Source organism: Stenella coeruleoalba (assembly GCF_951394435.1).
Source record: "Stenella coeruleoalba genome assembly, chromosome: 10".
Lineage (NCBI taxonomy): Eukaryota > Metazoa > Chordata > Mammalia > Artiodactyla > Delphinidae > Stenella > Stenella coeruleoalba.
Genome location: NC_137156.1, coordinates 57,131,444 through 57,147,927, shown reverse-complemented (window position 1 = coordinate 57,147,927; position 16,484 = coordinate 57,131,444). Strand labels below are relative to the sequence as shown.

At 45.2% G+C, this 16,484-nt stretch overlaps 1 protein-coding gene across 1 annotated transcript in view; it reads right to left on the bottom strand.

The window, feature by feature from the left end:
* Positions 1-16,484, bottom strand: part of DLEC1 (DLEC1 cilia and flagella associated protein) — a 99,617-nt gene that overhangs the window by 66,072 nt on the left and 17,061 nt on the right. The window contains 3 exon segments of the mRNA XM_079933777.1: positions 554-774; positions 987-1,180; positions 2,708-2,818. Of these exon segments, the coding sequence (XP_079789903.1) occupies positions 554-774; positions 987-1,180; positions 2,708-2,818 (526 nt within the window).

The following is a 16,484-nucleotide window of genomic DNA, read 5'->3' as shown; positions in this document are numbered from 1 at the left end:
TTTTAATATAGGTGCTAGTTTTCTTGGCAAATCTTTTCCGATTTTTCTTAATAAAAAGATATTTAATAAAGAAACATTAATCGTTTTAAGTCCATTAAAATTATGAACCAGTGAAGCAACTCATTCCCTTCATACGGACAATTATTGAAATATAGCCAAAGGCACTCTCTTAAAGAAACATCACAATTTATACTAATTATTTGTCATTACACAGATTTTAAACATTTTTATTATCCAAGACACATGAATTTAATGTAAGGAGCACAAGGCTATAGAAATGTCTCCCATTTGATCCAAACCATTCAGATATAAACAAGAGCCAACACTAATCCCTATTCCTCAGGACTGGCAGGTCAGACGAGCACAACCCAGGACTCTGGGGGTGTCCAAAGGCCACGCCTGAAGGCAGCCCCGAAGCCTTGCTCTATTCGGACACTGACACCCCGCCCCCAAACGTCTAGGATCCTCCAGAAGCCAAAGCAGACTCAGGACCTTCTGAGTTTTCCTCTGCAGGGTCAGATTTTCTGAGAATACGAGTCAGGAAAAAACACACCTCTCTTCCAGCTCTCCATCCTGGAATTTTCCTATCAGTGCTGACTTCTTGGGAGGAAAGAGAAGAGACGTGCCTCCAAACGGAGTGTTAGGAGGGAAAAAGCGAGGGTTTTTCAGGAAGCGGTTCCGACTCTCCATCCTGGCGAGCAGAAGCCGCTCCAGCTGCCTCTGGGGCACACGTAAATGGTTCATCCAGTTTTTATTCTTCGGTGAACCTGTTTTCTTTGAAACACGAGAAAAGGATAGTGTCAACGACAAGCGGGGGGGCTGTGTGTGTTGATATCTTGCCGACTTCATGATCCACAGGTGGCCAAGGACACCCTCCTCTCTATTTTGCTGTGGCTTCATCACAATGTCGTGTGTCACCAGGAGCCCCTTCCCCCTTGTCATCGCCCTGCCTCACCGCCCACACACTCACAGGCTTCAGCACTCACCTCGGCAGTTGCTCTGGATCTGAGTTTGCCCTTAAAAGATGAGTCCCATGTCAGGCTGTCCATGGTGTAGTCTGTCTCCTCTTCAGACTGAGAGGGCATCTTCCTGCAGGCAAGCTTCTTGGTCAGCTCTATCTTTGGGACAGAACGTTTCGCAAAACTAAATGTCAGTTTTGAATATCCAGGGACAAAGGCACCTGTAGCACCAGGAAAAAAAATAAGTTACTATACCAAGGTGACGAGGTGGACGCTTCCAAGATGACTTAATGAAACCACCAAAGGCACAATTAGCTTGGTATTCTTTTCCCCCTAAATGTTCATATTTCCTACCCCAGATGTAATTGCCCTGCAGTGTATCAATTACTCCTGGAACTTACTCTGCATCCTCGAGACTTAGGACTAGAGTGTTCATGTATTTGTTCAGTTGCCAAACATGGTCAAGAACATGAGTGGACCGTTGTCACGCACACGCATGTACACGTACATCATATGTGAACATGCTTTTTAAAAGGTTCACATGACAAATCAAAGTTTGTATTAGCTTTTTAACACCTATAAGATCATCTCCGAAAGGTTAAATGAGAACATTCAATATTGCTAGCAGGAATGCAATGAAACTGGTACCATCACATTTCCTAGCACAGTGCCAGGTAAATCCTCAATACATGTTAAATCCATCCTTACTGAGCTGCCTAAGATACTGAGTGTCCAGCCAACTTTAAAATACTAAGTGGCTTGGGACTTCCCTGGCGGTCCAGTGGTTGCGACCCCATGCTTCCACTGCAGGGGGCACGGGTTCCATCCCTGGTCGGGGAACTAAGATCCCGCATGCCACACAGTGCGGCCAAAAATGATAATAAAAATAAAAATAAAATAAAACAAAATAAAATACTAAGTGGTCGAGTACCCCATGGCACTTGGTTCTGCTACCTCTTTCTGGCCTCACTTCTCTGCATGGCCCAGGCCGTCAGTGCAACTCTTTCCTCGTCAGCACCCTCAATTCTCTGGATCCCAGTCCTTCCAACCCAAATGCCTTCTCAGCTCCGGTCCCCCAGAGATCATCAGAGTCCCACTGACTGGGGCTGCTGACAAGCTCGTCTTTGGAGCCTGGCACCGCTAGGCCGCCATCCCGATGTTTGGCCGCAGGATCTACATGGCGGCTCTTCTGAAATTCTACCTTGCTGCTTAAGCCCACAACACAGCCTCCCACTCCACTCATTTTCAGAAGATCTTGCCTCTACAGCACAGAAAACTGGCCCAGTATCACACACACATCCTTCTCCGCCTCCCTACCCAAACTTCCCTCCACACTCAAAGTTGCTCTTGGCCTGTAAGGGGTATGCAGAACCCCTAGGTCCGTGTTCTGACTCCACCAGAAACTTGCTCCCTGGCTCATATGTCTTCAGACCCTCCCTGTCTTGGTTCATTCAACTCCATTTCTAAACATTTTCACATCTTGTTGTTGGGCAACGGACTAGAGAGTCAGATTCCTCATTGAGGAGCTGAGACTTTTATCTTGTACATGTTAGGGAGCTAGTGAGGAAGTGGCACGCTCAGAGCTGACCCTCCCAAGAGCCACCACCAAATTCAAGAAAAGTGGAAAAAAACATCTATGAACAAGGAAATAGCAGCAAAGGTGGCTGGTGTGGTCCCACTACTACAGAATTTCCCTGGAATGGTATCAGAGGCTCGAAGAGAGCACAAAGAGAGCACAGAGGCATTACCTTTAGGTGCAGAGCAAAAGGGCACTGTATCGCTGTAGTAATCGTTCGGGCAGATCAAATGATGCTTCTGTAGCAACTCGTTGTCCACACACCACCTGAAGATGGTCTTCACTACACAGAAGAGAATGAGAAAAAGTGTTTCAAGGCACACTGATGTCAAAGAAACTACACCCAAACTTTCTTCATCCTCCAAGCCTAAACCACCTAACAAAATTCTTAGAACCCTGTGGTCATTTTGAGATTTAAGAAACTAACCAGCAAGTATTTAAGTTGGCCACTTAAAAGAGGCCAACCATTGGGCAAGGCTGTGTGGTGGTATGATTTGAGCTAAAATACAGTTACTTGCAGAGAGGTCTATAACAAAACAGAGTTAGGAGAAACAGGGTAGATTGATGAGTGGCCCCAATTCTTCACTCTTCTCTGTATCCATGCCCCCTGCCATGTGAGTGTTTAGTTCCTGCTACTAGGGACAGAGCCCACTTCTTCACCCTTGACTTTGGCCATGTGATGTGCTTTGACCATGAAAGGCTGGCAGGATTTTGAAAGGTGCTCATGCAGCTGAGCCTTCCCTCTTGTGCCTTTGCCATCATCCTGAGAAGAGCTCCTGCCCCTTCATCCTGGACCCCAGCAGGAGTCCACGTGGAGCAGACCTGAGCCCAACCTGCAGCAGGGAGCCAAGTTCAGCTGGACCCACAGCTGGACGCTGATCTAGCCAGCCAAGCCCAGCTAGATCAGCCAACCCCCAAACGACTGGCAGACACATGAGAGGAAATCTCATTTAATAGAGTGGGAAGTTGATATTATCTATGGTTGATGAGCCAGGAAACAGTAGAAAAGATGTGTTATCTAGAGGTTTCCGGAAGAATTAGAGCTAAAAATGGCCATTTCTGACAAGTGGACTGAAGTTGGGAGAGGTGAGGTGGAGGATTTTTCAATAGACATTTTTAGAGCAGTGGTAGGTTTGCAGCAAAATTGAGGGGAAGGTACAGAGATTTCCCAAATACCCACTTCCCCCCACCACATGCAGAGCCTCCCCCATTATCAACGTCCCCCATGGATGGTACATTTGTTACAACTGATGATCCTACACTGACACATCATTGTCACATGAAGCCCGCAGTTTACATTAGGGTTCACTCTTGGTGTTGTGAAGTCTATGGGTTTGCACAAATGTGTAATGACATACGTAGGTGGGGGCTTTTTTATATTTCATTAGAAACAATTTGATTTTTTTTAAACCATGTACACGACTACTTTGATAAAAATTAAGGAGTAAACAGGGTGAATGGAAGACTTGAAAGTTTTCAAACTTTACTGCTTGCTCCATTAACCAACATGGTGCCTTTAAATGGCCTTTCCCTCCGGAGGTTCCCTATAACCAAAGGTACAGGTGAGACAAGTGAAGAGCACATGTTTCTCCCATCAAATATGTTAATTTAAGAACTTTGAGATTTGGCCTATTACTGTAATAGTCAAGTTTCGACAAGGAAAACAGGAATTACTCTATGTATACCGTATACAAAGGGGTTAAGGGAATTCCCTGGCAGTCCAGTGGTTAGGACTCTGTGCTTTCACTGCCGAGGACACAGGTTCAATCCCTGGTTGGGAAACTGAGATCCCACAAGTCACGCGGCACGGCCAAAAAAGGGCGGGAGGGCACTTGTTGAATGCAGAGGATTACAAAGTGGGAGAGAGGTCAGGGAATTCATCATTAACAACTTCAGCCAGCAGCACTGAAGCAGGGGGCTCTCAGGACGTGATCTGGACTCTGCTCTGAAACTCACAGCTGCTCGGTCATCTGCCTGCTACTGCTTCTGAAGAACAGAGGCCTCCCCTTCCAAAACTCACCAAGAGCCTCTCATCAGTGACCGATCCCGGAACCACAGGTAAAAGGTCCATTCTGGGAACGTGTGGATCCCTGGCCCCTCCTCTGCAATACAGAGACCTCACCAGGGAGTGACAGCAATGCCAACTGACACAGTCCAGCCCAGTTCCCAAGTACTTTGGTGATGGCCTATTTGAAATATTAAAAGATAAAATAAAGCTTCCAGATAAAGGGCAAAGGCCATGCTGCAAGGAGATGTATCCTCTGTCTTCGGATACCATTACTCCCACGGTCCTCCCCCAGGGTGTGGGCAGTTCAGTGTTGTGTCTGGGGGTGGGAGCGGCAGTTTCTTATCAGGTCTTTGGGAAGTTTCTCTCCACGTCAGGCCTGGTCCATGGACCAGGTGAGCTTTGGGCACCCTGAACTGGCCTTGTGACCATCTCCTTCCACTTGGGAAGGGTGGGCTTCCTACATGGACCCTGCTCCTGAGCACGGCTCTGCCAGGGGTTGGCTGCTCCATTCCCCAAAAGATAATACAGATAAGATAGCAGCAAGGCTGGGACTTCCCTGGTGGTTCAGTGGTAAAGAATCCGCCTTCCAACGTAGGGGACTCGGGTTCGATCCCTGGTCAGGGAACTAAGATCCCACATGCCATGGGGCAACTAGGCCTGCGCGCACGCCACAACTGGAGAGAAGAACTAGAGAGAAGCCCGCATGCCACGGTGAAAGAGCCTGCATGCCGCAACTAAGACCCTATGTGGCCAAAAATAAAAAATAAATAAGATAGCAGCAAGGGAAGGGAACAAAAGCACAGGACGTTCTGCTGAATTCTGATCTTTCTCCCTCTGTCTGGAGAATTTACGCATGTTTTCCACCATGTGACGTTTGTATCAGCAAACAGAGAAAGTCTGTTTCTGTGCCTCAAATAACAAATATTTCAGGGGAATGTCCTTACCATCAATCATCCAAGTTATAAAAGGTGTTCTTGGGTCACCTCGCCCTGCCCTGAGAAGCAGAGACCAGAGGGGTGTCCAGGGAACTGGATTAAGGTCTCTACTTCTGCTACTTTTGAAATCAAAAAGAGAAACATTGCCAGCAGAAGGCTGAGAAACCAGGGCAGATAATGTCTGATTACAACTTAATATTATCTTGGGTAAAAACATAAAATGAAGGTCACTGGGAAACTCTCCCGGCTGATGTTCATTTCACAGTTCTCAATGTTTTATTCCACTTTCATAAAAAATAAACAAAGAAGGGCTTCCCTTGTGGCGCAGTGGTTGAGAATCTGCCTGCCGATGCAGGGGACACGGGTTCGGGCCCTGGTCCGGGAAGATCCCACATGCCGCGGAGCAACTGGGCCCGTGAGCCACAATTACTGAGCCTGGGCGTCTGGAGCCTGTGCTCCGCAACGGGAGAGGCTGCGATAGTGAGAGGCCTGCGCACCGCAATGAAGAGTGGCCCCCGCTTGCCACAACTAGAGAAAGCCCTCGCACAGAAACGAAGACCCAACACAGCCAAAAATAAATAAATTTAAAAATAAACAAACAAATAATTACTTAATCTCCCCTGATCTTTAGCCAAAAGAATCCTACCAAAGACAGGGACAGTATCAGACTCCAAGGACTCAGTGGATGTCAGGCAATCAATAAATCTTCCTGAGAATCTGCTACCAATAATCTCTGCCTAAATCCACGACTGAGGGAGGGGGCCTGGCGGCTACACGACTCTGCTGCAGAGAAGGGGTAACAGGAGGAGATATGGATTCTACACTGAGTGTTCACTGTCTAATGGGGCTGAGCCTCAGAGCGGGCAGACCTGACATAGCATGGGGCCTCACACTCAGAGCCACACCCGAGGGAAAGTCATCTACACCCGTGTGACACTGTGCCTGGACAACAGGCCTTCCTCCTCCTCTTGAGAGAAGAAAGAGATGGGCTTTGACAGCAATTACAACTTCAAATCTGGGTCCCAGCCCTTCTGAGCTGTGGGAATTTAGGGAAGTTACTTGAGCTCCTCTCTCAGCTCCTATACCTGTAAAATGGAGAGAAAACCTACCTCGCAGGGTTGTTGGAAGGATTCAGTGGAATAACATATGCAAAGCATCTTACCCATCCTCTGGTCCTCAGCAGGACCCCATGAGTGTAATGCTTTCCGAAGCCACTGTATCTTCCACTTCTCCCTCCCTCCAGGCCACAGATATGTCAGGTCTCCCAACCCTAAAAGCACTGTCCCTACTAACCTGGAAAATGATGATTTTCAGGGATGTAGGAGGATAAATCAAAGACTTTGGCGGGGGCGGGGCGGAATAAAGGAACCAGGGCTTCTTAGAGAAACGGCTGATTCCAGGTCTGGGGCAATAAATACACAAGATGAACCTGGAACATCTGACCATTCCAGAAAGTAAGGAAGTTGTCACAGACAACAAATGTTGTGTCAAAAGAGTCAGGTGTCAACTTGAAAATGTTCCAATTGGCCAAAGATGGGACAGTTCGAGCATCAATAAGAATAAATACAGGGCTTCCCTGGTGGCGCAGTGGTTGAGAGTCCGCCTGCCGATGCAGGGGACACGGGTTCGTGCCCCGGTCTGGGAAGATCCCACATGCCGCGGAATGACTAGGCCCGTGAGCCATGGCCGCTGAGCCTGCGCGTCCGGAGCCTGTGCTCTGCAACGGGAGAGGCCACAACAGTGAGAGGCCCGTGTACCAAAAAAAAAAAAAAAAAAGAATAAATATAATTGTAGTTATGAAACCTATGAGGTCATAATGATATTAAAAACCGACTAACCAAACCTCATTAGTCATCGTTGGCAGATGTTAGGGAAACCAACTCATTATTTTAAAAACTGTCAGATAAGGGGAAAGAATTAATTCTGTTCCTATCCTGGAGTAATCAAAGTAGTTACTGAAGAGTTCCTCTTTATGGAAGTATTTCAGTATCATTAGCATTTCACTGTAATTTATAATCCCTAATGAAACAACAGATCTGGGCAAAGACTGGCAATATCACGAAAACAGAGACATCACGTACCTCCTGAAGGGAGTACACAGCACCATCTATGAACTGGTCTTTCCCCTTCTGCCCCCCAAATTGAACTTAAACCTCAAAATGTCTCTACAACTAACTACTGAATTGCAAGGAATACAGGGATCATAAGAACAGGTTAAATGACACCACAATGTTGAAATCAGCAAAATCCAGACTATGGACAAGTGTACAGGAAAAATGACCCAATTTCTTTAACAAATAAATTAAGAAAGCATTGCCAGAGAGATGGTTGACTTAGAAAAGAGTTTTCAGTGAGTGCTGATGGAGCTTTGATGAGGAAAAAAGATATTGGTCAAATGTGAGAATACCTCTCCACAAAGCACTAATCAATTATCATCCGACATGGCGAATTTAATGTGGAGACACCAACCTGACCAGGTAATCAAGGCTAGCATCACCCGGGCCTCCTGACGTGCTGCGGTGAGAGGAGCACAGCGTCATTTGCATGGTGCTGCTGCCAAGCGCGAGCCTGCGTGTGGTCATGGGGCAACATTAGAGCCACGCCACAGAGGGGGAGGCCTGTCAAGAGAGAGGATCCTGGGAAGACAGGGAGTAAAGCGCCAGGACACTGTCTCCCCACCTAGGTGAAAGGTGCACTGGCAGAATCAGTCTAACGGAACTGTTTTGTAACCATGGCATCTATTCAAGACTTGTAACTTCCAGGGGAAGGCTTGGACAGGAAATTGCAGTGGACTTCAGCTCTTAGGATGGTAGCAGCTACCCACCCCTCACTCCCAGTCCCAGGGCAGGCATCTGTGCATGTGTTTCTGGGGCATCCTGCACAGTCTGTGAGAGTCTGGGTGAGCCAAAAGGACCCTGTCCTCCAAATACCTGGGATTTGTGCTCTGACGGCCGATGACTGCTTCTGATCACAGAGGTGTAGGCAAAAAGGCACCTCCCCCCATTGTGTCAAGCCCCTTCTCTTCCAGCTGAAGTGACTTCCAGGGAATTTTGTTTGTTTGTTTGTTTATTCAAGTACAGTTGACTTATAATATTAGTTTCAGGTGTACAACATAGTGTTGCGATATTTTTATACATTACAAAATGATCACCACTCTGGTACTTTGTTACAGCATCCTGGACTGGTTAAGACAGGGAGTTAACACGAGGGGAGCGCTCTTGTCCAACAGCGGTCAGGAGCCAACAGATATATTTCCCCTTTTCATCTCCCTGTGGTTGGTGGTTCTGATATCCATTTCATGAGGCTCCTCAAAAGGTCCTGGGGGACTGAGCACGTGTCACCTGTAGTGGAGGCCAACTGAATGACAAATCTTTATATCATCTTTCCCTTCTTCCCTGTTCCACTTCCCTTGTTCTGCATACCTTCTGTCTGGATCACATTCCCAAATAAACTACCTGCATGAAAACATTTTATCCAGGCTTTGCTTTTGGGAGAAACTGGCTAAAACAATTGCTTCCAGACTAGAGTGAATACTATCAGGATAGGATTTTGGAGCTGGATCACTCTTTAGTCAGATGGCAAAAAGGATTCCATTGCTGGTCATTCCTGGAGTATGACAGCATCAAATAACTAAGATTCTCATATGTGGTAAACTGGGATGTGGCAAAAGGTGAAGTGCTGGCATTTGTGACAGCTATGACCCCTGAATGGTATGGAGGCAATGGTAATTATAAGGATTGGCTGGCTTTTAACTGCTTTGGAAGCTTTCAAAAAAGAGAAAATTACAGGCTCACGTCAACTAACGGACAAGGCATACCATGAAAGTCAGAGTCTCTGGCAATGTCTAACGAGACTCTCATCTAAGTTGCAGGGCAGACAGTGTGAAAATCAGATATGGGATCTAACTGATGGTAGCAGAATAGCAAAGGAGACTGCATGCACAGCATCAACAGGTCTCCTGTATCAAAGTCAGGACCCTGACAGGAAAAGAGTAAGATTCAAAGACCTGGAATGAGGCATTGAGGTGCATGAACCTGAGAATGCTGAACCTCCAGGCTCATCTGAACACTCCAGGTCAGCAGAAGCAACCCTCCCCCCTTGCAGAGATTAGCACCATCTTCAAATACTTAAAGGATACAGGGAGGATGGTTTTGTTGGGATTAAGTGATGGATACATAAGGGTTCATAAACTATTCAGTTCATCTGTCTGGCTCCTGCAGAAGCCAAACAGAGTAGATGATAATGGGCTACCATAAATTTAACCACGTGGTAGCCCCAATCACAGCTGCCATACTGAATGTGGTATCTTTACTGGCCAGCTTCTAGCATTGGCATGTGACGATTGGTCTGGCAAGTGTGTTCTCTATCCTCCTTGGTAAGGATGGTTTAAAGCAATTTGCCTTTATGTAAGAAGGACATCAGCACACAATCACTATCTCACCACAAGAGCATATACTAACTCTCCTGCTCTCTAACCAATAGAGCCTGCGGGGAACTCAGTTGTCTTGACACTCTGCCCAACATCACGCCAGTCCACTATACTGATGACTTAATAATTGGACTTGGTGATCATGAAGTGGTAAGTAGTTTAGTAAGACTAGAAGATTCAGGCTCCTGACTGTATGGCTGTTAGCATGACTGACAGCCATCTTGGGCCCTTACAGTTTCTCCTCTCCTTTCAATGACCCTACCCAGGACTTTACTGCGTAGTGAATCACTTCTCTTTCATCAAGGGCTTTGTAGTTAATAGATATTGCCTAATAATCATGAGGACCAGGTAGCCTCTATGCTCTATTAGTCCCCAAACAATGATGAAAAACCTTCCCTGATGTATTCCTGGTGCCCACAAGACTAGTTACCCATTCACAAATCTTTTTTTTTAATGTAAATTTATTTTATTTATTTATTTTTGGCTGTGTTGGGTCTTCCCTGCTGTGCGTGGGGTTTCTCTAGTTGCAGTGAGTGGGGGCTACTCTTCGTTGCGGTGCGTGGGCTTCTCATTGCAGTGGCTTTTCTTGTTGTGGAGCATGGGCTCTAGGCATGCGGGCTTCAGTAGTGTGGCACTCAGGCTCAGTAGTTGTGGCGCATGGGCTTAGTTGCTCCACAGCATGTGGGATCTTCCCGGACCAGGGATCGAACCCGTGTCCCCTGCATTGGCAGGCAGATCCTCAACCACTGCGCCACCAGGGAAGCCCCACCCATTCACAAATCTTAACTTAGGAATGCACGTACTGTTTCCAAGCACCTAGCCCCATACCCGAGGTTAACTATGAAATTATCCCAATGGCCCCTCTGCGGTGTGGAGCACAGCTGCGAATGCTTCTGCGTCATTGCCCACCCGATCCCAATCTCACCCACTGATCCACTGATTATATGGAGCTGCCTGCCTCAGTTTTCACTCTCACGATGCCTTCTCAGTTTGGTGGGTGCTTTTCATTCCCTCTGTCCTCCAACACCGACACACTGAAGAAATGTTTAGGGATCCAATAAATCCCTAAATTTAAATTTAAATCCCTAAATAATAAATTTATTAATTAATTAAATACATGGCATGCCAGAACATCTTCTCTGAAGTAAAGCACGACTAGCTGCATTTTGTATCCCCTACCACTAAGAAGAGTGGTAATTGGCAGAACTCTTTAGATTTTGGAGGCAGCATATTCCACACATGCGAATATTGCTCCAAACCATTTATTAGGTGACCTGAAGGGCTACCAGTTTTGAGTGGGGTTCAAAGCAAGTGAGAGCTCTATGGCAGGTCCAGGCTATGACTGAGGCTGTCCTGCCATTAAAGCCACATGACACACAAAAATGCAACGAATCCAAAGGTATCTACGGTGGATTCGAATATTGTAGAGAGTCTCTAGAAAGCCCCACTGGTAGAGCTGTAACACAGACTCAGGGTTCTGGAGCAAAACTCTGCCTACTGTGAAAAAGAATGACTCATCATTTGAAAAATGGGCTCTAGGGCTTGAGCATAGACCCAGCACTGACTATGGGACATCGAGTGACTATTCATCCAGAGCTACTCATCTTGACTGGGTATTATCAGATCCACTGAGTCATAAGACTGGGAGGGCACAGGAGCAATCCATTGTACAATGGGAAAATGGCATATTTGGGATCAGGCCTGAGCAGGTCCAAAAGACACATGCTAATTACATCAACTGGTGGTCCAGACTGTCTATGTCCTTTGCTCCTGTGCTTTTCCCTCAACTCATATCTATGGCTTCATGGGAAACTTTCAAAGATCAACTGACAGGAACAAAAACTCAGGTCTGATTCTGAACACTTCCTGGATATTTGATATTAAGGTATTACTGCTATTTTCAAGTGTAATAATAATGTCATTATTTTGCAAAAGCATTTCTTATCTTTTAGTGATACATACTAAAATATTTACAGTGGAATTATATAATGTATGCAACTTGTTTAAAATATCATGAGGGGGTAATGAGTGGGACAGAAATGGCCATGTGTTAAGCCTGAGTTAGGGGTAAATGGGAGTTCATATACTATTCTATTTACTTAGGTGTACATTCTAAATTCTCTGTAAATCAAAGTGAAAAAGCAACCCAGTCTGGTCCAGAGATGGGTCAGCATGATACACTGAGGTTAGCTGTAAATGGGCTGCTGCTGTATCACAGCCTTACTCAGGCGTGGCCCTAAAAGAAACCATGTAGGGAAATCCTTCCCAGGCTAGAGCCTTGAGCGTCACACCTAATCGTTCACTTTGTATGGCAGAAGTGGCCTGAGGTCGAGTATACATGGAGTTCTGGACAGTAGTGGTGAATGGCTTCGCTGGTTGATCAGGGGTGTGAGGGCAGCTTTGTTGCTGGGATTTTCAGGAAAGTGGCTGATAGGGAACTTGCTTGAAGATTAATAAAGCTGGGGGAGGGTTTGCCTCGACATAGAGGCCCAGCATTACCTTCCTCTGTGGTTGCAGTGTTAATGGAAAGCCTTAACATCAGCCGACTTCCAGGGAATTTAAAGAGCCAGCACGCCCCCCTTCCTCTTTCTCTTTTCCCCCTTTTGGAAGCCAGATATTAAAGACTACGTCATTCAAAAACAACTGTAGATCAGGGGAATATTAGAACATGACCACATATACCCAGAGAAGGGTTCAGAAAAGACCTAGAAGACCTTAAGATTACATCTCAGGCTGACCCTCAGCGCAGACAGCCTACAATAATTAAAAAAAAAACAACCAAAAAACAATTACAAAAAACAGCAAACTCTGCGGCAGGGAGAGAATCTGATTTCCAGAGTTACAACACTATTAGATTCAATGTCCAGTTTCTAACAACAACAACAACAAATCAAAAACATACAGAGAAACAGGAAAGTATGCCATGTTCAAAGGAAAAAATTAAATCAACAGAAACTGTCCTTGAAAAAGACCTGATTGCAGACATACTAGACAAAGGCTTTAGAACAACTGTCTTAAAGATGCTCACAGAACTAAAAGAACACATGGAGAAACTCAAGAAGATGATGTACCAAAAAATATAAATATCAATAAAGAGACAGAAAATGTATAAAGAAACTAAAAAGAAATGTTGGACCTGAAAAGGACACTAACTGAAATGAAAAATTCACTATCAAAGGAATTCAAAAGCAGATTTGAGCAGGCAGAAGAGAGAATCAGTGAACTTTCAGATAGAAAAATAGAAATTATCGAGTCTGAGGAACAGAAGGGAAAAAAGATTGAAGAAAAGTAAAGACAGCTTAAGGAAGCTGTGGGACACCAGAAAGTGAACAACACACATTGCGGGAGTCCTAGAAGGAGAAGAGAGAAAAAGGGGCAGAGAGAATATCTGAAAAAATAACAGCTGAAAACTTCCCAAATTTGATGAAATACATGAATATAAACATCTGAGAAGCTCAACCAACTATAAGAACTCAAAGACACTCATGTTACATGTTATAATCAAACATTTGAAAGACAAAGAGAGCATCTTGAAAGTAGCAAGAGAGAAGTGACTTGTCACATACAAGGGATCCTCAATAAGGCTATCAGCAGATTTCTCATCAGAAATTATGGAAGCCAGGAGGCAGTGGGCCAATATATTCAAAGTGCTAAAAGGAAAAACTGTTAACCAAGAATCCTATATCCAGTAAAACTGTCCTTCAAAAGTGAGGGAGAAATTAAGACATTTCCTGATAAACAAAAGCTGAGGGTATTTGTTACCACTAAACTTGCCCTGCAATGCTCAAGGGAGTCCTGCAACGTGAAATGAAAGGACGCTAGACAGTAACTCCTAGACACATGGAGAGATAAAGATCTCAACAAAGGAAATACATGGACAATCATAAACGTTTTCTACATGATTTAAGAGACTAATATTATACATTTAAAGGAAAAAAACAAAGGTAAAAATAAAAGCTAGTATTATAAAAACCTAGTATTACATAAAGCTGATTATTATAAAAGCTAGTATTATAGTAACTTAGGTTTGTAACTTCATGTCTTGTTTTCTACATAATTTAAGAGACTAATGCATTAGTTGGTATTTCTGGGCACACAATGTATAAAGATGTAATATTCTGACACCAACAACCAAAAGGGGTGGGGATGGAGATGTAAAGAAACAAGAGTTTTGTATGTTATTGAAGTTAAGCTGGTATAAATTCAAATTAGAGTGTTATAATTTTTGGTTGTTAAATGTCATCCCTATGGTAACTACAAAGAAAAAAGCTATAGAATATACCCAAAAGGAAATGAGAAAGGAATTTAAACATTTCACTACAAAAACTGACTAAATACAAAAGAAGACAGTAATGCAGGAGATGAGGGACAAAAGAGGTACATGGCATATAGAAAAAAAACAGCAAAGTGACAGAAATTCCTCCTTATCAGTAATTACTTTAAATGTACATGGATTAAACTCTCCAGTCAAAAGACAGAGATTGGCAGAATAGGTAAAAACACATGATCCAAATAGATGCTGTCTACAAGAGACTCATTTTAGATCCAAAGACTCAAATAGATTGAAAGTAAAAAGATGAAAAAAGATATTCCATGCAAATAGTAACCAGAAGAGAACAGGGACCTCCCTGGTGGCGCAGTGGTTACGAATCCTGCCAATGAAGGGGACACAGGTTCAAGCCCTGGTCCGGGAAGATCCCACATGCCGTGGAGCAACTAAGCCCGTGCGCCACAGCTACTGAGCCTGCGCTCTAGAGCCCGCGTGCCAAAACTACTGAAGCCTGTGCACCTAGAGCCCGTGCTCCGCAACAAGAGAAGCCACCGCAATGAGAAGCCCACACACCACAACGAAGAGTAGCCCCCGCTCTCTGCAACTAGAGAAAGCCCATGGGCAGCAACGAAGACCCAGTGCAGCCAAAAATAAAAATAAATAAATAAATATATTTTTTTTAAAAAAAGAGAACAGAAGTGGCTATACTAATATCAGACAAAGTAAACTTTAAATCAAAGTAGGTTACAAGAGGCTTCTGTGGTGGTGCAGTGGTTAAGAATCCACCTGCCAATGCAGGAGACACGGGTTCGAGCCCTGGTCTGGGAAGATCCCACATGCCGCAGAGCAACTAAGCCCATGCGCCACAACTACTAAGCCTGTGCCCTAGAGCCTGCAAACCACCACTACTGAGCCCATGTGCCACAACTGTGGAAGCTCACATGCCTAGAGCCCATGCTCCGCAACAAGAGAAGCCACCGCAATGAGAAGCCCACACACCGCAACAAAGAGTAGCTCCCACTCAACGCAACTAAAGAAAGCCCACACACAGCAACGAAGACCCAATGCAGCCAAAAATAAGTAAATAAATTTATTTTAAAAAAATTACAAGAAACAAGGAAGGACATTATATAGTAATAAAAGATTCAACAGAGCAAGAAGATACAATAAGTATAAACATTTACACACCTAATGGCAGACCATCAAAATAATGAAGCGGCTTCCCTGGTGGTGCAGCAGTTAAGAATCCACCTGACAATGCGGGGGACATGGGTAAGAGCCCTGATCGAAGAAGATCTCACATGCTGCGGAGCAACTAAGTCCATGTGCCACAACTACTGAGCCTACGCTCTAGAGCCCACGAGCCACAACTACTGAAGCTCACGTGCCTAGAGCCCATGCTCCACAACAAGAGAAGCCGCTGCAATGACAAGCCTGCGCACCGTGACGAAGAGTAGCCCCCGCTTGCCGCAACTAGAGAAAGCCCGTGCACAGCAACGAAGACCCAATGCAGCCAAAAATAAATTAATTAATTTTTTAAAAAATGGGGCTTCCCTGGTGGCGCAGTGGTTGAGAGTCCGCCTGCCGATGCAGGGGACACGGGTTCGTGCCCTGGTCCGGGAAGATCCCACATGCCGCAGAGCGGCTGGGCCCGTGAGCCATTGCTGCTGCTGAGCCTGCGCGTCCGGAGCCTGTGCTCCATAACGGGAGAGGCCGCAACAGTGAGAGGCCCACGTACCGCAAAAAAATAAAAAAAAAAATTTTTTTAAATAATGAAGCAAAAATTGACAGACTTGAAGGGATAAATAGACAGTTCTACAATAATAGTTGGAAACTGCAATACCCATTTATCGTAATAGACCAACCAGACAAAAGATAAGTAAGGAAAAGAGGACTTAACCCAATAGAATAACTAGATCTAATAGACACATATAGAACACTCTACCAAACAACAGCAGCATACACATTCTTGTCGAGTGCACGTGAGACATTTCTCAGACCATGTTAGGCAATAAATTAAGTCTCATTTGAAAAGACAGATATCATACAATATATACTCTCCAACCAAAATGGGGTAAACTTAGAAATCAGTAACAGAAAGAAAACTGGGGGCTTCCCTGTTGGCGCAGTGGTTGAGAGTCCACCTGCCGATGCAGGGGACACGGGTTCGTGCCCGAGTCCGGGAAGATCCCACGTGCCGCAGAGCGGCTGGGCCCATGAGCCATGGCCGCTGAGCCTGCGCGTCGGAAGCCTGTGCTCCGCAATGGGAGAGGCCACAACAGTGAGAGGCCCGCATACCACAAAACA